General features: G+C 47.5%; 1 protein-coding gene across 1 annotated transcript in view; it reads right to left on the minus strand.

The window, feature by feature from the left end:
- Nucleotides 1-24257, minus strand: part of CEP95 (centrosomal protein 95) — a 29455-nt gene extending 5198 nt beyond the window's left edge. Inside the window, exons 1-19 of the mRNA XM_078872722.1 lie at nucleotides 24200-24257; nucleotides 20655-20783; nucleotides 19927-20034; nucleotides 19015-19128; nucleotides 18453-18579; nucleotides 17828-17970; nucleotides 15973-16101; nucleotides 14953-15087; nucleotides 14047-14336; nucleotides 13344-13451; nucleotides 12331-12545; nucleotides 9993-10128; nucleotides 9241-9376; nucleotides 8275-8489; nucleotides 5983-6075; nucleotides 4702-5047; nucleotides 4079-4248; nucleotides 2250-2324; nucleotides 347-499 (exon numbers count right to left, since the gene is read on the minus strand). Coding sequence (XP_078728848.1) covers nucleotides 347-499; nucleotides 2250-2324; nucleotides 4079-4248; nucleotides 4702-5047; nucleotides 5983-6075; nucleotides 8275-8489; nucleotides 9241-9376; nucleotides 9993-10128; nucleotides 12331-12545; nucleotides 13344-13451; nucleotides 14047-14336; nucleotides 14953-15087; nucleotides 15973-16101; nucleotides 17828-17970; nucleotides 18453-18579; nucleotides 19015-19128; nucleotides 19927-20034; nucleotides 20655-20783; nucleotides 24200-24257 — 2880 coding nt within the window. The remainder of the gene's footprint in view (nucleotides 1-346; nucleotides 500-2249; nucleotides 2325-4078; nucleotides 4249-4701; nucleotides 5048-5982; nucleotides 6076-8274; nucleotides 8490-9240; nucleotides 9377-9992; nucleotides 10129-12330; nucleotides 12546-13343; nucleotides 13452-14046; nucleotides 14337-14952; nucleotides 15088-15972; nucleotides 16102-17827; nucleotides 17971-18452; nucleotides 18580-19014; nucleotides 19129-19926; nucleotides 20035-20654; nucleotides 20784-24199) is intronic.
- Nucleotides 24258-24604: the final 347 nt, after the last annotated feature.

The raw sequence follows: 24604 nt of genomic DNA on the forward strand, positions 1-24604 counted from the left end.
TACTATTACACTGTGAATTCTATGGCATAATTAACTATTTTTGTGCTTAAAAATCTTTAAAAAAACAGTTTGTAGGAGTCTGGAACGGATTAATCGTATTTACATGCAATCCAGTGGGGAAATTAGGTTCGAGTCACGACCGAATCGGGTTGTGGCCAAAGTTATGGAACGAATTATGGTCGTGACCAGAGGTTCTACTGTAGTCTGTGGTGTCCCACGCCTCCGAATCATTCTCTCTCTCTCACCATCTCTCTCCGAAAGCGATCGGAAACTGCGCGCGTTACAATTCCAAGTTATAATTACGATGGCTGCACGGACGGACGGACGGATGGACGGACGACCTTACCCGCTCCTCGCGAGTCCTCTCTCTCAGCATCCTGGCTCGCTGCTGCAGGTGGTAGCGGCTGTAGTAGTGGCGCGCCCGTGCCACCTGCTCACGCTGCTCCCTGCGCCGGCTCTCCGACGCTTTCTGTCGCCTCACGCGCTCCCGCACCTCGCGCTGAAATCGCGAGGGCGGGCGGGGGACGCGGAGTGAGGGAAGGACAACGAATAGCCACCCCGTGATAGTTTACACCGGCGGTTCACAAACTTTGAGTGTGCGGACTCACCTTTTTCAACCTCCAAACATTTCTCGGGCCACCGCCGTATGCTACAAGAGCTCACGGGTCGGCAACCTTCGACAGGCTCCGTGACGTAACGTACGCAGTATACTTTCACGTGCATTGCGGCCGTTTGAAATATTGAGTTTCGTGCCGAATTCGGAAAAAAAAATCCGTCCCCTGTACCAAGCTGTTTGAAATTGTACATTTCCTTGGCGAGGATGTAATTGTTTTTGTTCTTTTCTGCGGACAACCTGGAGTAGCCCCGCAGAGCAGCAGGGGTCCGCGGACCACGAGTTGGGAACCGCTGCTCTACTCTGTTCCACTGAGTGGTCGGGTCTTGAAGACCCGAAACTCGCAATGTTGTACAGAATATTTCACAATTGTTTGAGCCAAGGCTTTAAAAAGACGACTAAAATTTCAACCGGTCAGCAACAAACAGCACTATCAAAGATGTAGTAGATAAAAGTTAACAAGTTCCTCGAATCGAGTAGGGTTACGAGAGCTTGGGAAAAAGAGACGATGGGAGGGAAATTGAAATTCGAGCAGTGCGGGGGCAGAAGCAGGAAGAGAAGTGCTGTGATCGGCAGTGTAATGGATCGGCAGTGTAATGACGGTCAGTCATGGGTGGAGGAATGAGCGAGTGAAGTTCACGGGAAGACAGTAACCATGGTTGTAGCGATTAAAGAGTTATAAGGAGGCGATTGACCGGGGAAGGTCCACTGAGCTAAAAAGCTTTTCATCAGAAGCGACCTAGCCACACACATGATAGCTCAACAAAGTCGCTTATCACGTGGAAATTTGTAGCAGCCAAATACTCTAAACGCGTGTTTCTAAATGTGGAGGGAAAAACCGGAGGGCCCGGAGAAAATCCATGCGACCACGGGAAGAACATGCAAACTCCACATCTACAGGCGCCAGGGTCGGGTTGGAATCCACGATCTGTATACCAGGCGAGGTAGTGAACATCTCACCACCCTGGTTGGATCATCAATCACCCTGACTGGCTTCTACGTTGAATCCCATAAATTTTCTCTCGAAAGATGACTTATTGATCCCTCTATGCAATAAGATGTCTTGTACAAGGTCACACGAGAGCTTGTAATGTCTTCTAAACACAGCATGCCAAGACACAGGGCTGCATTCTGGGGTTATAAAAACCATTGTGCTCTTTGAGAGATGTCCAAACGGTTGTTTTGTCTCTCACTGTGACGGCGATAGCAGAACGGGAATTAAAAAATAAGATAAATTTTCTTCTTCGATTCGTTGTGCACAACCCGCACCTCCAATTAGCACGGTTGGCTACGTACGATGCTCGTAATGAGTTCAACGTACACACATACAGTCGCCTGCTTATAACTCTACTATCACCACAACCATGGTTACTCTTCCCGTTCAACATACACACAATGACGGGTACACGTTGAACTCCTTACGCACGCGTACGTAGCCAACCGTGCTCACCGGAGGTGCGTGTCGTGCGCAATGATTCAAACTAATGATCCCTCACAATGTACGTACTTGTGTGCATGGCTGACGGAGTTAAGGGTCATTCTGACTAAACGCTTGACAACGGACGAGGATTAAGACTGCAGACGGCAATTACGTCAACGTCTACCGAGTGTCGTCACGTCCGTCTGCGGGACGCACCAGCCGCTGGTTGTGCTCCTGCTCCTTCTTGATGATCGCCACCAGCAGGTCGTGTTTCCTCTGCGCCTCTTCCAGCTGTTGGCGACAAAATACAAAGCCAGGTAAGATTATTAGAATTCATTTTATACAGCAGTGGTTCTTGACCTGGGGTGCACGCAACCCCTGGGGGTGACGAGATGGCCTTTTCTGGAGGTGTGATACATTGCCAGATTTTTTTTTTTTAAAGGTAAATCATCCAAACAGAAATTAAGCACGGGCATTTAAGTACAACGACTTTGTTTCATCAAACCTCTGTATTTATTAAAGGTTAATAACCACTGTCTTTCATGCCAACTGCATGCCACAATGCTGTACATTAATGAAAAATAAGGGCCAAATCCTATATGTAGCTACTACCCATCAAATGAAAAGCCTTCGGAAAACAAAAATGAATTATCAAATAAAACAATGCCACCAAAACTGAAGGTGCAAACAACAAAAAAGTGATAACAGAGAAATTATTCTATTAAGTCACATCCGTATGCAAGGATTACGTAACGTTTCCCAACATGTATTTGTCCTCGCAAGTATTTATTAAGCAGTACGGAAGCCGATGGGTGGCTGTGCCGAGTAAAACATGTTTCCACATTTGCAAATGGCCCTTTTAGTGCTGGTATGTCTATCCCGAGTTTTGGGCAACCCTTTTAATCAATTTGGCTGGTTTTCAACAGGGCGATTCCCACAGAAACTCAAACTCATACCAAAGATGCGTTCCATTTGGGTCGTCATTACAAAAATTTGAGTGTCCTCCCACACACCACCGTAGCAATGGATGTACAAGCAAACGACAGCTTAAACGCTTTCCACCCGAGTTGATGTGCGACTAGATGAGGTTTGCGCGTACCGTGGACGTATAAAACTCTGACAGCGCGAATCACAACCTACTCTCTACACCAAGGACCAGGATCGTCACTTCCAGGCGTCATCTCTCCGTGGCAGACCCCCCCCTTTGTCTGGAACGTCGTCCCGCTGCACATACACAGCAGCTTTAAATCTACAACTAATTTCAAGGCCCAGTATATCACCTGGCTTTCGAGTGACACCGAGCTTTGTCCCCGCGCCTCAAATTCAGGATCACACTTACGTCCGTGACATATTGCGCGCGATATAAATTGCATTATAAGTTTAAATTCAACTAAACTAACTAAAACTAAACTTCGATTTAAAGCTTTCGTGACTGCAGGGATTCATCTTCTTGGTTCTTTCGGTGAAGCCACGTAGAAGGAAAATAATAAAATAATCAAAATACAACGTAATAAAATACACCATTCAGACGCTGTTTTTCCGACAGACCTGTTCTTCACCTGAGGGCGGCTGCTTGCGTTGTGGCCGAAACTTCGTGAGAACAGGTCTGTCGGAAAGACAGCGTCTGAATGGTGTATTTTAATGTTTTATTTTTATTATTTTATTATTTCCCTTCTACGTGACTTTACCGAAAGAACCAAGAAGATAAAACTCAACTATTTTATTTTACCAGGCAAGGTCCACCGAACTCTTTTTTAGAAGCGACCTGGCCACAAATGAAAACTCAACAAAGTGGCTTATCAAGTGGAAATGACTTGCAGCCAAAATACTTGAAACCACGTTTATATACGTGGAGGGAAAAACCGGAGAAAAATCCACGCGACCACGGGGAGAGAAACATGAAAACTCCCAAATATACAACAGGCGTTCGGGTCGGGATCGAACCCCACGACCTCCTGCATACCAGGCGAGGTAGTCAACACCTCGCCACCGTGGAACCCATTAACCAACCGACAAGCAATTAAACAAAACTCGCGGCCTTTGACCTCGCCCTGCAGCTTGGCGTGGCTCCGGTCTGGGCGGGCAGCGATCCGCGTCAGGCGATCCATCTGCTGGCACTGCTGGCGCCACATGCGGTTGAGCGTGTGTGGGGAGATGTGCAGGTGCGGGAACTCGGCCAGCAGCACAGGCAACAGGTCGTTCTCCTTGACACGCACTGCGACAGTACAAATGGCAAGTGCATTGTGGAGTTATAACATCATCTAAATGTGACCGCAGAGAGTGGGCATATGTATTTTATAGAGACTAAACGATAAAGTATTTTTTATTTCAGCAGAAAGGCCCACCGAGCTATTTTGCTCTTCTTTCAGCAGCGACCTGGCCACAAACGAAAGCTCAATCAAGTGGCTTCTCGTGCGGAAATGTAACGCAGTCAAATCAGTGGGCTTTACCTTGTAAGATAAAAACACCTCCATTTTAGTAGTATACTTTTTTTCAGCGATTTATTTACCTTTCCTATACTTTGCACTCCTATCGTGGTAATGTATCGCTTGCTGTTGTACCATTCTGACCCGCTCCTGCCGATTCCTCCAGTACGAATAAAGATTCCGATTCTGATTCTAAACAGCCCCAAGGCTGGCCCGCGTAACTTGACGACGTCCCAACTCACGGGGCGAGGGTCTCCTCGGCCGCAACAGTCCCCCTTGCGCCGGCGACAGCGACACGGAGCGGAGCCGGCTTTTGCCCTGTTTCCACGGCGACGCCGCCGGGCTGGCCGCCCCCCCCGCCCCCCCCCGGTGCGGGGGACGTGCCGTCTTGACGGGTGTGCCGGTGCCCGAGCCCGAGCCGTAGCTCGTGGCCGAACGCGAGCCGTAGCCGGAGCCGGGCGGTTGCAGGCGGTGCTTGCGCGATGGCGTCGTCGGGGCCGATCCCGGGGCTCGCCGGGGGGCGTAGACGCGCCGGGACTGTGGGGTGAGCGGCACTCGAGCTCGCACGTTTTCCTTGTACTCGTCCTCCTGTGCCGGCCCAGTGGGGGGGGGGGGGGAGGGGGGGGTGAGCAGATGGGGCAGACGGTGAAAGGGGAACGTGGGTCCTTATTTATGTTGGTGACTTGGGTGGCACCGGGCCAGTTAATCATAACTTGGGGAAAAGCCCTGGGGCACGGATTAAGTATGGAAACTCAAATATGCTTGGCCAGTTAATCGTCATGTCAGACACAGCCCTGGACAATGAGTGACGGGCAAGGAATGTGGACCAGGGTATAACAGAGGAGAGCGAGACAGGAGAAGGAAGTTCTGAATGCGGAGTGCTAAAACGTGGTGCGTTACCTGCCGTATGACCGGGAACGTATTATTCTCCAGTGTTGACCACTCACCCATGACCATATCATGACCAAGAATGCGATCTTGTCAGATCTCAGAAGCTAGCTCTGGGTGTACGTGTGTATGTATGTTGAACTTCCTTCGCACCGTACGTAGACAAACGTGCTAATTGTAGGTGCGAGCCTGAAGTGCACGAGCCTGAACACTGCTTGGGCAGGCGACTGCCACGCACGGCACGTTGTTATAGAACTACCGGGGGGGGGCTACGTGGTGGGCAGCAGAGGGCAGTGCATCAAATTCAATACTAGATTGCATCCAAATCCTCCTGTGACTTAAAACAAAAAGCAATATATTACTCTTAAGACCGTGTTCTTCTTCACTGTAAAACACGCGGGCCACTGGGGGCCCCTGGTGGTCTTTAGTCCTACCCCTGACGTGTGGCCCCTGACAATACACAACTGTGAAAACACCCCCCGACATGCTGTCAAACTCCAATGGTTTCCAATGTGTGGCGACCCTCAAACGCCGATAAGAGGCGGCCCTCTTATCGGCGAAAGTGCCGCCCCCTCTGAAAATGAGTGAAGAACACCGCCACCCTATGAAGAGGCAGCGGGAGGCAAAGTGATCACCATCTCTGTGAGCTTCCTCCTGTCGGTCTCCAGCCTCCGCCCCTCCCTCACTCGGGCATCCTTGAGCTCCGCTTCATATGCACGTTTCACCACCTGGTGCACGCAGCAGCAACAGCAGCAGGAGCAACAGCAGCAGCAACAGCAGCAACAGCAGCAACAGCAGCAGCAACAGCAGCAACAGCAGCAGCAACAGCAGCAGCAACAGCAGCAGCAACAGCAGCAGCAACAGCAGCAACAGCAGCAACAGCAGCAGCAACAGCAACAACAGCAGCAGCAGCAACAGCAGCAGCAGCAACAGCAGCAACAGCAGTAACAGCAGCAACAGCAGCAGCAACAGCAGCAATAGCAGCAGCAACAGCAGCAACAGCAGCAACAGCAGCAATAGCAGCAGCAACAGCAGCAGCAGCAGCAGCAGCAGCAACAGCAGCAGCAGCAACAGCAGCAGCAACAGCAGCAACAGCAGCAACAGCAGCAACAGCAGCAGCAACAGCAGCAACAGCAGCAACAGCAGCAACAGCAGCAACAGCAGCAGCAGTAACAGCAGCAACAGCAGCAACAGCAGCAGCAACAGCAGCAACAGCAGCAACAGCAGCAACAGCGCATCGCGACGATCAGCCTCATCCAGAATTATATCACAAAAGTGGTGCACCACAACAAGCTCAAATCAATAACGTCCCCCTACTCCGCACCTCCGATTAGCGCGGTTGGCTACGTACGATGCGAAAGAAGTTCAACATACATACAAGAAGGGCCATTGCTGAAAACGTTCAAGATGATTCAATGTGTTTCCGTTGCAAGGAAGTGGAAATGACATTGCTCATAATGCTTGGTGTTCTCCACAATCGATTAAGGGTTGTGTGCGACTACATTTAGTGGTTTCGATTTAAAGCCTTCGTGACTGCAGGGATTCATCTTCTTGGTTCTTTCGGTAAAGTCACGTAGAATGGAAATAATAAAAATAAAACATAATAAAATCATTCTCACGACGTTTCGGCCACAATGCAAGCAGCCGTCCTCAGGTGGAGAACAGGTCTGTCAAGAAGACAGTGTCTGAATGAATACATTTAGTGACTCAGAGGTATATTTTCTCCTCGTAAAAGTACGTGCTTTATTTAGCGGTGTGCGTTCGCGCCGAGCCAGGCAACGGCTTCATCATTTGCTAAATACGGCTCTCATCCTCAAGACAGGCACCAAGCTTGGTTCGAGGGCAGTCTTCACTCGCCACTCAACGCGAGCCGCGGCCAGGATCTGAAGAAGACAAGATCGCTGGGTGCAGGGAGCAGCGTGATAACCACCGCACCAACAAACGAATACTGTAAAGTCCTCACTGAACGAGCGGTGTTCATGCGAACAGTTTTCGCGGTTCTTCCAAGAGGGAACAACGTGGACCACGCGTGCCCATTATGATGACGAACTTTCTTGAGTTGCGCGGCTGAGCGGGGGCGATACAGAAAGCGGAATGATACAGTAACGCGGCGGCGTAACCTCGGTTATTAGTCCCGCCATCTCACTGCGCGTGCGTAGTAGTACATCGTATCTCGCTGAAAAACTTATCGTTACATTATTTATGGGGAAATTGTTTTGGCTGAATGCGGTTTTCGCTCAACGGGACACTTTTCAGGAACGCATCAACCGCGTTAAACGAGGACTTGCTAGATAAGGGCAGGGGGGTGAATTCTTACATACCGATGCCTAATCTGAGAACCCATAGTGTGCTAAACCACTCCTCACCTAAAACTAAACTCTTTTTATTTTACCAGGTAAGGCCCACTGAGCTGTATATCTATTTTTCAGAAGTGTCCTGGCCCCAAATGATAGTCCAACGAAGTGGCTTATCATGTGGAAATGTACAGCAGCCAATATACTCTAAACGCATGATTCGAAATGTGGAAAGAAAAACCGGAGGACCCGAAAAAAAAATCCACGCCGACACGGGGAAGGAGACATGCACACTTCAAATATACAGCAGCAGGCGTCAGAGTCAAAATCGAAGCCACGACCTCCTGTATACCAGACGAGGGAGTTAACATCTCATAGCCACTGTGATGATGATGAGAGAAGGACACACAAACTGCAAATATACAGCAGCAGGCGTCAGGGTCGGGACTGAACCCACGACCTCCTGTGTACCAGGCGAGGTAGTTAACATCTCATAGCTACCGTGATGATGATGAGAGAAGGACACACAAACTCCAAATATACAGCAGCAGGCGTCAGGGTCGGGACTGAACCCACGACCTCCTGTGTACCAGGCGAGGTAGTTAACATCTCATAGCCACCACAGCGCCCCACCTGCGCTTTGAGTCGCTGCAGCTCTCCCTCCTGCCGCAGCTCCCAGCGCACCCTCCTCATGGGGGCCGGGCGTGCCAGCTGCAACACCTCCTCCAGCAGGGGGGGCGGTCCCTGTGGAGACAGTCTCCGTGGCGACAACTTTCGTGGCGGTGACGTGGAGTGGGGGCGGGCCCTGGGCGTTGCCGTGGCAATGGTGCTCCTCCCTCCCCGTGGGGCTGGTGGTGAGGGACACAAAAAAAGGTGTTTTCGTAAAAATGTTTTATAGGACGTTACATTCAAAACGAAGGATCTGTCCCCGCTTGTCAATTAAATTCGATTCTTCCACATGCATTTATTATCGCTTTATAAGGTGACACCCGATGCCACGAGAAGTGGCTAACATTCACCACAATTGTGACCAATTCATCAAAATCACAACTGCCATTTCCATCCATTCTTGATATTATTATGAAGATAATACCGCTCAACAGGTGAACCCCCACCCACCCCCCCCCATGGCTCCCTGGGGTACCTCTAGACCCAGCGGATTTGCGAGTCTCAAAAACATCTATGTGATCCTCCAACCCTTACATCCAAAGCGCCGTATCACAGGCAAGGGGCACGTCGCCCAGGGGTGGGCGATGTCAAAAGCGGCGGTTGCCATCCCGAAATGTGTACACGACTCTCGTATGCCATACGCTATTTGAGATTTTTCACCAATGAAAAACGTACGAATACATAATTCCTTGATATATAATTACGTATATTTCACGTTGTATACATTTAATATTACGTGACGAAACACGTAAATCATACGCAATCAACAGCGTCGTTTCCCCGAAACGGAGCGGGGCTCTGTATTAAGTAAAAACAATTTGCAATCCCATCTGAAACGTTTACAGGCGTGCGTGCGTTACCGTGGGAGCCGTCGCCTTGCAGATCAATCGCCTAACCCGCTCCGAGCGTTTGCGGAGCCCCGGTGGTTACCTGTGACGGGCCGAGCGGGGCTGTAGTCCACGGCGCTGTCGCTGTGCCGCGAAAACACCTCCTCCTCTTCGTCCCCCCGCGGGAGCTCGGGGTCGCCCGCTCTCCCAGGCGTCGCGCCCGTCGCCATCCTCAGCGCCTGCGGCACATCGGTGCTCGAGTCTGCTCAACGCGGCCGCGCTCGTTTGTGTTTTTGCTCTCTTTTACTTTACGCCATGCACCACAATACCATGCTGATCTCATCAAGGAGCATAAACCATCACGCCAACTCTGGTCATCCTCGTAGCGGCGGATTTTGGGGCTAGCCGTCGAACAAAGACGGTCACTGCATCGCGCGCGTTCAGATGCGCTTCTGCGGCCGTCTGGAACGCTCTTCCCGCTATATGTTAGGAAGCCACTGGAGCTATGCACTTTTAAATCTAGATTGAAAACTCATTTCTTGAGAACTGCCTTTTGTGTTAAGTTTGTTGTCCTTGCCACACATCTCCGATTAGCATGGTTGGCTAGGTACGGTGCAAAAGAAGTTCAACATGTATACATACACCAGCGGTGGCCAAGTGGCATCTCGCGAGCTGCATGCGGCTCTTTAATCCACCACATGCGGCTCTGTCTAAGGCGCATAAATGCCAAGAGCTCAATGAAGATAGAATTGGCGAAAAGGGTGTTGAAAAAAATAAAAGAGAGATACTTATTCTGGCTATTGTAGGTAAATAACGTCAAACAAATGATTCTGCATCTCCCCCACCACGACCTACCCTGTCCAGCTGCTCCAGCCGGTGCGACAGGCAGTCCGACATCTCGCGGAGCTCGCGCTCCGATTCCAGATTCTTGGCGCGCCGGCGAGACAGCGTCTCGGACACGGGCAGCGCGTCCCCGTCAAACAGCCTGCGCCTGCAGACGGAGACACACAAAGCACACCCTCGTCGCATTACATTTCAGTCGCTCACTTAAATTTGGCTTATTCTGCGGTCGAGCAATTTTTATTTAATTTAATTGTGCCCCTTGTGTGGATAAAGAGGCGACAGAAAGGACTTCGTACGAGCACAGAAGACGGAAAAAAGTTTGACCGGTCAATATATAATATTGTTCTCAATTCCCATCAAACACCGACTAATATGCCAAGTGCTATACATGAAACGAAGAGTGCCCTTTAGAGAGCAGTGGTTCTTAACCTTGACTGTAGCCTTGCACCCCCCTTTGGTTCTCAATTGTTAAAAATGTATGATGAAACAAAGTAGATGTACTTACGTGGCCGTGCTTAATTTGTGTTTCGACGATTTACCTTCTCAAATAATCTGGCATGTCTCTCACCCCCAGAAAGGGCATTTTGCACCCCTAGGGAGTGCGTGCACCCCAGGTTAAGAACCACTGCTCTAGAGGTTGTGTTAGGCATGTAACGATGTAAAGGTTTATCAGACCCTTAGATTAATACCATGATGCGTGTACCAAATGGTGCGTGTTGGTCACCCATCCAAGTACTAACGAAGCTTGTTTGTAGGCAATGTACAATTTGCAAGGCACAACGCCTTACAACCAAATACGAACATTGCACGTTGTTAAGTGTTATGCGAGTGAGATAGTGCCGAGTGAGTTATAAGGATGGGGGTGAGCGAGTCAGCACTGAGTTAGTGTTATGTGAGGGAATGAATTAGATAGTGGGTGAGTGAGTGAACGTTGAGAGTGATGGGCTTGCATTGATGGAGTTAGTGGAAGGGTGAGTGAGCTGATGCCAAGTTAGTGTGAGGCGAGCGAATGAGATGGTGAGTAAATGAGTGAATGTTGAGCGAGTGTTCATCGACTCCGTTAGTAGGAGGGTGATTTAGCTCGTGGCTTAGTGTAAAGTGAGCGAATAAATGAGTTAAGATATGAACAGCACGCGTGAAATTGTGAGGTAGCATGTTTTTTTTTTTAACCATGCTACAAAGCCACGTTATGAAATATTTAAATCTACAGCTCAGCCATCACCACCGTGACACAATAACTTGGACACAGGAGAGCGGTAGAGCACCTCAACAAGAGAAAAGAACTACACAAAATGTGAGATGAGACGGTAAGAGCAAGTGGGTAAGGCACGGTTCCAACATTACCAACAGTAATCACTCGTGCACCAAGCGAGAAGATGCCTATCGGATGGCCTTCTAAACACTCTAAAATATTAATAAAAGCTCTTCACGTCATTATTTCGACACACTCATTCCAGAGTGAGGAACGGGGAATAAGAGAACATTCTCTAAAAGATTGCGAAAATGTTGATGATGTTGAATAGCCTTGACTGAGTTGGTGTAAGAGTGTTCAGTTAGTCAGGCGTGGCGCTGGCCTTTATAGGTGCTCGTTAACAGCACTTGCCACAAAAGTGTGCAAGGTTATACTAGACATCTTTGTCTTTGTGAGTCAGTTAACTGGTTAGTTGAGTGTTGAGTGAGTGAGGAGGTTTGCGAGTTGGCAGGTGAGTGTTGAGCTACTGATCGGTGTGAGTTTATTGGTAGGCAAGTGCTCGGCTAGTTTTTGAGTGATTTAGTGGCTGAGTGAGTTTGCGTTGCGTTCTTGTTAAGTGAATGAGTGAGAGTGGGTAAGTGTGATAATGGTTGAGTGAGTGAATGAGTAATATAGTGGGTGAGTGTGTGAGTGAACGAATGAGACATTGGGTGGGTGAGTGAATAAATGAGTGAGACTGTGGGTGGGTGAGTGAGTGAACGAATGAGACATTGGGTGGGTGAGTGAATAAATGAGTGAGACTGGGTGGGTGAGTGAGACAGTGGGTGGGTGTGTGAATGAATGAGACAGTGGGTGGGTGTGTGAGTGAATAAGTGAGACAGTGGGTGGGTGAGTGTGTATGTGAATAAATGAGTGAGACAGTGGGTGGGTGGGTGAGTGAGTGAACAAGTGAGATAGTGGGTGGGTGTGTGTGAGTGAATGAGTGCGACAGTGTGTGAGTGTGCAATTGAATGCGTGAGACAGTGGGTGGTTGTGTGAGTGAGTGAACGAGTGAGATAGTGGGTGGGGCGAGTGAGCGAAACACGACCACAGTCGTACAATATTAATGCGCCGTGGCTGTAATTCCAGCAAGCTCAGCGCGAGCATCGTGCACAACACCTGGACGGGCAGGGGCTCCCTTTCCCCCCCTTGGCGTCGCGAAACTCCCCGGCGTCGCGAAACTCCCCGGCATCGTATAACGCCTTCGTCATCGTTGGCAGCGCCGATGTCGGTGGCGGCGGGCGACGATTGTCAGTGGCCGCGATGGCTTCCCCGAGCCGGGTGCCAAAGGCCAGGGATCTTCTGGTGCCCGAGACATCATCCGTGTGCAGTGACTGTGATGGAATTAAACAAACAAAAAACATTGTAAGTAATATCTCAACAGCTGTACTAAAAAGTCAGGGGTTTGGGGGACCCCATTGTGATTTTTTTTATAAAGCTGACCTCTTTTTAAATCCTTTATATTAAGTTCACTTGCTTGCTTGCTTGCGCGCTTACGACCGTGCAAATCTTTCGGTCGTTTTTTAACCCACTTCCCGTGATCCAATCGAGCTGACATTTTGCACACAGACTCGTGGTGCGTGACAATTTATTTTCGTGAAAATTTTTTTCCAAAATTTTACACTTTTTAGGAAAAAATAAAGTATATTTAATTACCAATTGCTTAATGGTGGCAGGCAATCATCTGACCCATAGGTGGCAGCCATCTCAAGCCAGAGGACGAGAGGACTCTAGCCGCCACGCATATAAAGGATTTATAGTGAAAAACTTTGTTTTTACGGGTTAATTTTTTTGGCAAATACTTTCATGTTCACGAGCTTAAGAATCGACATTAATTAGGGAATGAAAGCACTGTTACACGTCCGGTGGTCAGAGCGTTTGACTCACAATCAGAAGGTTGTGCAAAGTTCAAATGCTGGTCACGAGGGGTCAAATGAGTCCCTCGATTTATTAATCTCATCAAGCCAAGGTCCATAAAATACGTACTCATTTACGTGAAGTTGAGCATAATTGTACAATGGAACAGCTTTGGCATGACGATGTGTAATTTGCATCATTGGCTCAGTGTGGCCGAGAGAAAAGAGGGCCATCCCTGTTCTGGTTTGATGAGCGAGACAAGCTGGCATCAATACCTCATCGCGGCTTGCAGCCTGTTGACGGTCTCTGGATGTAGAGTCATCTCCAGTTCTTACTCTGTCTTCACAAACACAACTCTTTGGAGAAGTGGCACGCGCTTCCTCCTGCGCACAGCAAAGGGCGGACGAGTGTTTAGTGGAAGTCCAAAGCTCACCAAATCAAGACGTGTTTTAATTAGGAAGGTAACGAAGCAATCTTACAACAATTTGACAAACTGTCACGATTCTGGGTCAGAATTCGATTTGGGAATCAATTCTATCGTCTCGTTTTAATCATTTGTTTTTATTGTCTCTCACTTCTTTATGTCTTGTTCGTACAATTTTGTTCACTTAATTCACCAAAATGTAACCAAATAATCAACTTACATGTAATTTGAATAAACCATGACCAATGTATTAATACACACAAACATATGTATGAATTGCAAGCGTATTCATTGATTTTTTAATTGATGAATATGCCGAATGTTTTTTTTTATCCAGGAAAGCCTCACCGAGTAACATCAGTCACGAGTGATATCAAAATCAGTCCCGGACCTCCCCACTTCAACCACCACGTCCCCTTCATCAACCAGCACTGGCCAGCATGATTAAATATGGTCAAGCTACTCCCAAGACTGCCATAGCATACGGAGGGGAGTCCTCGATCCAGAATTAAATTGAGTAAAAAAAATACAATTATTACGATTATCATTCTTACACGCGATGTTCCCGCCTGTAAATCGGTCTGACTTTCCGCGTCCTTGCGCTCTGCAGACGAGTCGAGTCCGTCACGGGGACTCGCCGAGGTGCCGTCGACCACCCGCAGCGAGTAGCCTCCGTCTTCCAGCTGCAGCGGAGGCCTCAGCGAAACGGCCGACCCCACCAGGGGGTCGTCCACCCACGAGTAGCGAGGGTGGACGCCCACACGCCGAGGGCTCGACCCGGCGCGGTCGTGCGTTGGGGACGCCGCCGCGTCTCCCTCCAACGGCTCTCGCGGTCTCGTGGAAACTGGAGGAATTCACGGGGGGTTCACTGCGGTTAACGGGTTGCTACAAATGTGAATGGCAGTCGCATTAGTGAACAGATCTCTATATATGCGAATGAAAGTCGCTTAATATATAAATCTATAATGGAGTCCAGCAGTGTCCAATAACAAAAAAATTCGTAACAAAAATTGTTGGGTAAAAGTTACATCTGGACTGAGTGGATTGTGGCTAAAATAAATACAGGTGGGGCATATGTTTCAGTGAAGAAAAATGAGCCCTCTATTATTAATTCCAGTTGAGATAGTATTTATTCATTTCCATGGAAAGTGTGTTTCAAGGACAGTATCAAAATAGCTATTGATCATTAACCTGGAGTACATTTACAAGGTAAACCATTTAGTGCAGACACAAAAAATAAAACGCAAGGAGCACAAGTTTAGAAAAACAGCAAGTACACAATTTAAACACTAAGTGCAAAAACATAATTAATACAATTTATAATATTGTATACAGAAACTATCACCAGTATTTTGCAAATATAAAATCACCTTGTAATTATTCGCAACAAAAGCCAATCCAACTGTGATGATTTTCTTTTTGTAAACAAATGACCATACAATCTACGGATGTCTGCCAACCTTGCATGGTGCCCAGCAGACCGGCAGCTGTACCCGGCATGGGTTCCTCCATCCACACGGCCTTGATGGAAGGTGGCAGGGCAAGGTGCGTGGATATGGTGTGTTCGCTCAGAGACGACAGAGAATCCGATCGACCTAGGCAACAAAACGAGCAGAGTCCCACCATTAAATATACATATCCCAGGAAAGCCTCATGGCCGATGACAAAGTCACCCAGAACACACCCATTCTCATCAGAAGCTAAGCAAAGTTGAGCCGAGACAGTGCTTGGGATGGGTGACCATCATGCATGTCAGGTTGATGTAGGCCACGAAATGATGGGGCTACGTGGTGAGCAGCAAGAGGGCAGCGCGTCAATGTTGTGCTGTACTTGAAGCCTCGTGAAGTGTTGAACATTCACCAAGAGAATGGTATGAGACCAAGGTGTTATGGGTGAACAGACCAGGGTGAATGGCAGTGCAGCAAATTACAGTGCTGTTCTGCACTCCCCTCACCTTCACCAACCCGCACTGACTAGGGTGTTGATGTATGGTCAAATATCCCTCACAGACCACAAGGCATCAGGAGGCCCTTATACAGCAGTGGATTTGCAAAACCGTCCGTACGTATATACGATGTTCTGCTTGTTGTTGTGAGCACCACCAACAACCGGCTCACGTTGTAGCCTAGGTAATCCACTACCAGCCATCCAGTAGCATCTTTCACGAGCGTTCTCCATAGAAGTCGATCTTGACACCGCTGGTGCCAACTTTTGGCAAGTTCCTTCACATGCCTCATGAGCAACCGTGATTTGTTCTATCCGGTTCACACGCAACACACGAAGAAATTAACTCCCAAGAAATTCATATTCTTAGGATTTTTCGGTAAAGTCACGCAGGTAAAACATTAAAATTAATAAAAGTAAAATAAAAAGTAAAATATTAATTTTAATGTTTTACCTACGTGACTTTACCGAAAAAACCTAAGAATATGAATCCTTGCAGTCACGAAAGCTTCAAATCTAGAATCCAAAGAAATTACCTGCTTGAAAGAGACCAGAAGCAGGCACGTGATGCTCAGGACCATGAATCGTTTGGGTCAAGTTGAGATCCCTTTTCTCTCTGTCTGGTACCAGGTCCACGCTGCTCACAGAGACCTGGTCCATAGCAGCTGTAGAACAACCATCATCAGCGGCATCACCAGTCATACTCTATCTACTGCTCTATTAAGGCTTCTTAAATGCAAACGACACCGTCTTAGGATCCATTTGCTTAAGAGCAGTGGAGGGGAATAACAAGTTACTGTAATACGATTACCAAAGGTATGCACTGTTAATGCTTTGTAATTACTCTTGCCCAGCATGCATCAGTTAATTAGATCTGTGAAAAAAACCTTCGTAACTCATTGGATTCCTCCAGTCTAGATAAAGATTATGATACATTGTAAGATTTGTTTTTCTTGAATGTATAACAAAACTAACCGATTACATCAAAAGCTTGAGTTAACGCTATTCCAAATGTTATTACAACCTCACAATAGTTTATTTAGAAGAATCTTAAAATTAATCAAAATAATGAGAATGTTACACTTGAAATTCGCAATGAGATAATTATCTTACATTCTTTTAAAAACCTTGCGTAATCCGTAATCAGATTTTTTTTCAATAGTCACTCTCCCAACAGTATCTCAATCTTATCCCGCCACCCCACGCAACCCATTTTCATCATCCGTAGCAATTCCATTATGAGCGGCCATTCGCAGACATTTAAACAGAGAATTCACTACAGTACAAATTTCGCAAGGTAGCTACAACAATGCGTCGCAAATCTGACCGTCGCATATCCACCCTGACCACTGAACAGCCCACACCTGGTGCAGTACTTGTGCATGTTGCAAATGGGTACGACATGGTTAGTCGATCGGCAGGTCGTGTTTGGTGGCGAAAAAGAGTGGGTATTCTCACCTCTACCGGAGACGTTTGGCCAGCATGGAAGAAAGAGTAGGCCAAAAGACCCCCTAGGGAGAGTTCTCGAGAACTCCGTTTTGTGTGGAGGCCCTTCTGCCAGCAGCGCAGAGGTCGCAAACGGGTTTTGATCCCTTACCCATACCCGGCCGCACGAGGCTCGCAAACGGGTACCCGTACCCGTACCCGGCCGTACCCGTACCCGGCTGGGTACGGGTAGGGTACGGGTATCGGGTACCTGATTGCGACCTCTGGGATGAAGCCATGTTTCAGGCGCGAGTGGGTTGATTCTAGGAACTTGAAATGTGAAAAGAGACAAGACGTTGGGAAATGAGTGGCAAACAGTTACTCACCAGTGACTCACGGTCTACCCGTACCCGGCCGCACCAGGGTCGCAAACGGGTACCCGTACCCGGCCGGGTACGGGTAGCCGGGTATCGGGTAGGGTACGGGTATCGGGTACCCGGTTGCGACCTCTGCAGCAGCGGCATGAGCAAGTAATTGCAGTGCTGCACCTTAACCTTTATCATTTACTGCAGAACCAAATAGGATACTGTATCTAAGCTGGACCCAGAGTGACCAACGTAGAAGTAGGAAAAAGGTTGCACATAGAAGAGAAGACCGGATGCAGCCAGTGATGAGAAGTAAAAAAACTGTCACTATTGGGACACATGTGTGGGATGGACGACAACAGGAAACTTTAAAGTGTGTTGTTTGGAAAAATGGCTTGACTAAGACATAACAGATTGGTTCCAAAAAATGTGCACCAATTGAGCGTATTGGCACAAGATAGAGGAAAGTCGAAACAAATGACGGAATGTGCAGTAGACACCATGGGATCGTGATGATGATGATCGAACCAAATCACCAAGAAGCCACTCGAAGAATGTGTCAATTGCAGAAGACGCGTAGTCGAGGGTCCGCATTTCGCACCTTGGCTCTCGGCGCGCACGGTGAAGGAGTGTGCAGTCTCGCCCAGCCGGATGAGCTCAGCCGTGGATTCCGTGCCATCCACGTCCCAGCTCGGCAGAGACAGGTTCGCCGACGTGTGCGCACGGCTGCAGGTGAAGGCAGGCCTAAAGTTGGGGTTAAACATTACAAGTTGAATGTGCCTTCGACAAAGCCAAAGGTACCATTATTCCGTGGGGTTGGATGCTCAAGATTGTATTTTCGCCGTGTCTAAAACCTACCCGGTGTAATAAGGGCGTGCCTCTTGTGCGTCGACCCCGTGAAGTTACAACTGATTCCAACATCGCACCAGGTAAAAGTGTGTGGCTCTTTTAGTAACGCGAGCAAGATTTAATGGTCCACCAATAGAACGGCTATACAGCCCGGTTGGTGATGGCTTGACTCAGTATGACTGCCGTGGGAATCCAGGCCTACCGCACTTTCCTGGTTCTTGAATTGGGACAGCTGGATTTTAAGTCGTCATGGGAACGTGGCAACAACCGCCTAGATGCATAACTGCGGCGGACGTTATCTTGATTTTTTTTGGGGTTGTAGCTTTCTTAAAAGGGGGTCAAACAGAATGAACTGTTGGGCAGTTTGCTGAACTCACTCTGGAATGGCAGCTCCACCCATCTCCACCCTGGAGGCTCCACACTCACGATCCGGTCCGAGGTCTTCTCCCAAAACGTCATGAGCCACCGCAAGCTCTTCCTTGGAGAGCAGGACATCGTCATCGCCTACAGAGAGAAATCACACACGCAAGCCGGTTCAATCATGAAGTCGTATTTTTTATATATACTGCATATTATTTTCGCGAGTTCGGCTGTTCGGATTTTCTTTCTCCACATTTCTTTATTCTGTGCCTCTTCTCTCGTCACATCAAGTATCTCCATATCGTGTTTTACTGCATCACGATCTCACCCTCAGTTCCCGCCCACTCCCAACTCCTTTAATACTCCATCAGTGGCATCTCCACAGGCCTTCAAATTCCATATTTTCTTGTGTTTTCTCAACACACGGACAAACCGTTTGTCTAGCCGAGAATAGCAGCAACTCTTGCTGAGGCTCATCTACCGGCCCACCCCATCATCAAGCAAACTTGAGGTTTAAAGCATGGAATGGTGGGTGGTCTCGCAGGCAGATGTGCGCGAGGCAAGGGAGCAAACACTGACCACTGTGCTGCGATGAGTCTTCGTCCACCTGCTCAGACAGGTAGTCGACAAGGCCATCAAAAATCTCCAGGAGGTTCCGTATCGAATCCTTGTGTCCATTCACGACGTTTTCGCCTGTATGCGTGAACAGACGCCCATCAAAGTCAAAGCGTCTCGGTGTTTTAACAACAAATGCGGAGGCGCTCATTGCTTGTGGCGACCTTGAGCCAGCCAGAGGTGTAAATTCTCCATTCCCATGTCCATTCATGGGGGGAAAAAAATACATTGTTTATCTCATGCGAGTGGTGTTCGCCTCATTATTACTGAAACTGACGTTGAAGTTGAGGATGAGTTCTGTTGACGTCAAAAGGGAATTTGAACTGGAATCTTGCCGACTTCGAGTTGAGCATTATAAAAACAACGCCACAGAGCCTGATCCGATACCCAGGTTACATAAACTCAAACTTTAACCAGGCAAAAACGAAATACTGGGTAACCTCACAGAGTATAAAAAAAATGGTACCCATTTGAGGTGCAATGATTTATTTCTCAGCGGTATCGTCACAAATTCAGGGTTGAAAATTCGATTCAAGAATCAATTATCTCTATTAATGATGTGGTGAATGTGGCAGCTACTAATGGCTGCAGAGGACATGGTAACCTATTACATACAACATATACAAATGGGAAAACATCTGTTCTTACACAGACGATTTAATGCATTTAGAGTGAGCTTAATAATGTATGTTAATCAATTGTCTCATAATGACAATTCTAGTACCTATGATATTAGCGAAAATAAATCTAGAATTTTGATTGACAATGCTGGGCCAATAACCTCTCGTACCTATAATATCGTAATGAGAAGGCATCTATCGGGTGTAGATTCGCAGTACCAATCAATTCACGGATGGCAATGCATTAAAAACCCACCTGTGATGTGCGAGAGGCTGATCTGCAGGTAGTCGAGAGCCAAGGAGTCAATGATGCTTTGTACGTTGTGTGCATCATCCTCTTTGGACTTGGGCACGGCTATTGAATCTGTTTGGGCGTGGAACGGCACAGCGACACAACGGTCGGCATTAAACCCCCGAGTGAGATTGCTAGTGATCATAATAGTAAATCTCAAGCATTAGAAGTCCGTCAATTCGAGAATTGTGTTTTGCCTGCTCCCCAGGTCAAGCTTATAAGTGAAAAGACAAACGTCTTATTTTCCCTCCCGTCAGCTAAAGAGCGATGGGCGAGGCCGAATTCACTCCATTTGTCTTTTGTCTGTGCTTCACTTTATTTGTTGTTGCAGTCAAACCCGAAAACTTTCTATTTCAATTTCATAGTTTACGACATCATTTCCATACACGTCTATGACAAACCTCAACAAATGACCAATCAAACAATCGACACTTTTCACCAGATCTGCACTCTCAGGACAAGGCAGAGTGAAGAAAGAACAGCGGTCGTGTGCGGAAAGGCGTGGGGGAGGGTGGCGGTGGGGGGAGGCAGGGGGGAGAGGTGGGCACGTTTCACCTGTGACAAAGCAAAATTAATACTTCTCACAGCTAGAATATATTGAACGTGATGCTTATTTTGTGGTCACCAAGCTGTGAGAAACGGCCAAGCATAGGACCCCATTTTGCTCACAGCGAGGTGGGGCACGTCTTTACCTGGCACCTTCTCCCCGAGCGTGGCCTCGTAGATCGCCACGAACACATTGGCGTCGCACTCCGCCAGGCGCCGCACGCGCAGGTTCACGTGACAGCGCTTCAGCAGCTCATTCGCCACACGCACCCACTCTGCACGCCGCCGTGGGTCGGCAGAAGGGGCGTAACAATTGACCGATTAACCGTGGATTCGTGAGGTGTTGGAAGAAGCCCGCAATGGTGCGTGGCGAAAACATGACAGGAGACATGCACAACATGCAGCCTAACACGGGGAGAGCACGAGCGGCTGCCAAAACCTACGTGCTAATTAATTGTTCATCTCATGATGTACATGTGAACTCACAGCTGGATTAGGGCCTCTCCGCGCCTCCACAGATTGTAGCAGTTACTTGGCTATAAATCAGCATGCGGTGAGTGCAGGTTGAAGGCGGCCAGCACAGATAATGGAAGAATATAAGTACAGTACAACCATTGATTTTGCCGCTGCTGCTATTACCAGCGCTAGTGAGCAGCGTAACATTACCTTGTGTCATGGTGTGGCCAGGAAGATAGCATCACATAACTACTTCTAACATCCTTGCAGAAAGCACGCTTATTGGTGCACCGTTTCTATGCCCTGAAAATTGATTTTCCCCGTAACAAAGCAAAATGAACACTTCTCAGAGCTAGAATATAATGAACGTGATTGGTTATTGTGCAAGTCACTGGTCACCAAGCTCTGACAAATCGCCACGCACAAGACCCCATTTTAATCACAGGTGGCCGAAACCTGGATTCCGAGCCAGGATCTCAGCAGTGCCAGCTTAGGGCGAGCTATTATATACAGTAAGTCTTAGACCTCCGAATCACTCACCAGGACACCTCCCACACGACCATATTAATGCTGCCCGTCCTTTGTGTTGTTGCGGTTGCTAAGCAAGGGGCCTGGGAGTTTATCCGCCCTGCGGTGTATTCGTTTAACAAAAAGCAGCAGCAGAGGCAAGAGCTACGGCAAGGTCGGTAGGGGTAAGAGGAGAAAACGCTTGTTGAGCTTAATGTTGATAAGATAACCATGTAAAAAAGGTAGATAAGATCCTCATCATCGTCGTTTTCATCAGCTATGACATATGCCCTGCTGGAAGAAGTCCTTCCCAAGCTGTGAGACATGAATGAAAAACACTGAGACAATGGAACGTATGTTTAAATATAGCAGAAAGAAGCGTGGAGAGGTACAAGCTTGAAATAAGATTAAGACAGAAAAGGGAAATCAGGAATTGTAGTCAAACAAAATAACTGACTGATTCATTTTCATCAACCATGATCTACTCCTGGGTAAGAGCCTCTCTCCAAGCAATCTCTATCGCTCATGGTGTAAACGATATAAACTTTTAACAAGAAAAAATATAATTTCAAGACCAAAAATACTCAATTACACTTAGGTCCATTGGCTGATAGCCATTTGACAATTATTTTCTAGCAGCATTCGTTTAAGCCAATTCAACTGCAGATCAGAATCATATAAAATTGATAGGCTTTTTATTACCATAGTTACATTTATGAAAAACTGTTGAAAAACACATTAGACGTTTGTAAAATTGCGTACAATACATTAGCATGTGATGTCACCACACGAACATATATATACAGTAGCCTTAATAAATCCATTGCTGAATAAAGCTACCCCAAATCCATTGTTCATTTTAATGACACACACCAATACAATTACGTTTAATAAACACACATACACAAACAAAATACATTCATATTTGAATAAAGGGCAATGTCACTGGGAGTATGTTACAGGTCAACTCACACATTTCACTACTAAAGCATAACTTTATAAAGTACTAGCGGTAAGTACCAGGCGTTGCCCAGGCGAAAAAGGCAGACACACACATGGACTTACACACAGACATCGTTATGATAATATAAACCCCAATGGATTATCTCATTCAATTCCAGAGGTCACTTTTCAGATCTCCTGGCGCGGCAGTTAAAACAAGGGACGGGTTTCAACTAATCGCCTGTCCACCCATCGGCTTTGTGGTGGGGTAAAGCGTGGGTCACTCCCATTATTATTGTAATATTAATTTTAATTAATTATTATTATTAATTGTATTAATATTATTAATTATTAATATTATTAATTTTACTTTCATTTTTTACCTACGTGACTTTACCGAAAGAACTAAGAGTATCACTCCCACCTCTTCCAAAACGTCTGCCCAGCTTGATAAGAGTATATCCAAACAGTGACGCTGAATACGGTGGGGGTGCTCTCGATTATCTCCCTCTAGTTTCTAGCGGAGGCCCCTTCCACCAGCGATGCCGCGAGGCTAGTAATTGCAGGGCAGCGCCTTGTACCTCGCGATATTCACATTGCCGCCACAGGAGCTGTTATTGCGCGCCAAGCATAGGGGGAGGGGGGCTTTACATTTACCACTTCGCACAAGCGCCACACGTCCTCACCCCACCCCCTCCTCACCCACGAGTCAACAGCATCGCGCTTATAAACAAAAGTGACACATTGTGACCGTAGCCGAACGAAACGTCTCAAGAAAGAGTGTGCGTGGTTGTGAAAGTGTTTAAGAATAGCGGCGGTGTAGCGGCGAGCGCGTTGCACCTACGGGGTTCGCGTCCCGCTCACGGCCAACGCCGGTGACGAATATCTGAACCGGACCTGGGGCCTCCCCTAGGTCGACTCAGCCTCAAATTAGTACCCGTTGCGGTGTGTAAACATCGCCACTGGGGAAGGCAAATGCGGTTGAAATGGTGCTGGCCACCCACCCCCCTTCGTGTGCCGTACCGACCTTCATAGGTGCTACTCGCTAACAGCACTTGCCCCTACAGTCTGTTAGAGGCTACACGGGGGATCTTTGCTTAATCCGAGGGGACCACTAAATGACAGCTTGGCCCCCCACCAAAAACACAAAGACTGCAGTTACTCCTCTTGGTTCTTTCGGTAAAGTCACGTAGAAGGGAAATAATAAAATAAAAATAGAACATAATAAAATAAGTGATGTTTTATTGTTATTATTTTTGAAGGGAAATAATAAAAATAAATCATAATACAATTAATTGTTTTATTATTCTTATTTTATTATTTCCCTTCTACGTGACTTTACCGAAAGAACCAAGAAGATGAATCCCTGCAGTCACGAAAGCTTTATATCGAAACTGCAGTTACCGTGAAGTTTGTCTTTAAATCGCCTGACAGTTATCATCAACCAAATCCACGGGCGCTGTTCGTTATAAACACACGGGTGGCATTCGTAGTGGTATGCGACGACGTTGCAAACGCGAAGGGATTCGCCCATCGCGACATTAATCGATGTTTGTCAGACTTCTGTAATAACAATAATCGGATACTGATCGATCGATCTACGGACGCTTCGCCTCACACGCTTACAAAACACACGCGGCGGCTGCAAATAGCCGTCGTGTGTACGCGTTGGAAAGGTTGACGCTCGCGACTTAACAGCAAACCGTGAGCGTGTGCGCGATCGATTGTTATAGATATTGAACGTTATCGATGAACATTAAAGAGTTTAAATCGCCGTCTCACGAACCCGCATCTCCGCTGCCCTCCATGGCTCCCTCCGTGTTCAAACCGTCTCGCGCTCCCATTGGCCGAGCGGCTCGTGACGTCATCAAATATATAGTGTTGACAACCTTGGTTGACGTCATCCGTGAAAACACTGGCTGCCACAGGATAAATACGTCATCCACGATAACAGGAACGCCACAGTACAATGACGTCACTCACGATAACACAAGTTCAAGTTCAAGTTCATTTATTAGGTATAGCCCTGTGAGCCATTCAGCTCTTGAATCGGGTGCAACCGCAACAAACAAAAAACAAAAACATGAACAAAAAAACATCTTAAAGTGAATATGTGACTAAGTGCAAACAGAAAATCCAAGAAAAGACAGCAAAATATTGCAGAAAAAACACCGTACACCAACGCTGTGTG

The sequence above is a fragment of the Lampetra fluviatilis genome, chromosome 35 (genome assembly GCF_964198595.1).
Source record: "Lampetra fluviatilis chromosome 35, kcLamFluv1.1, whole genome shotgun sequence".
Taxonomy (NCBI): domain Eukaryota; kingdom Metazoa; phylum Chordata; class Hyperoartia; order Petromyzontiformes; family Petromyzontidae; genus Lampetra; species Lampetra fluviatilis.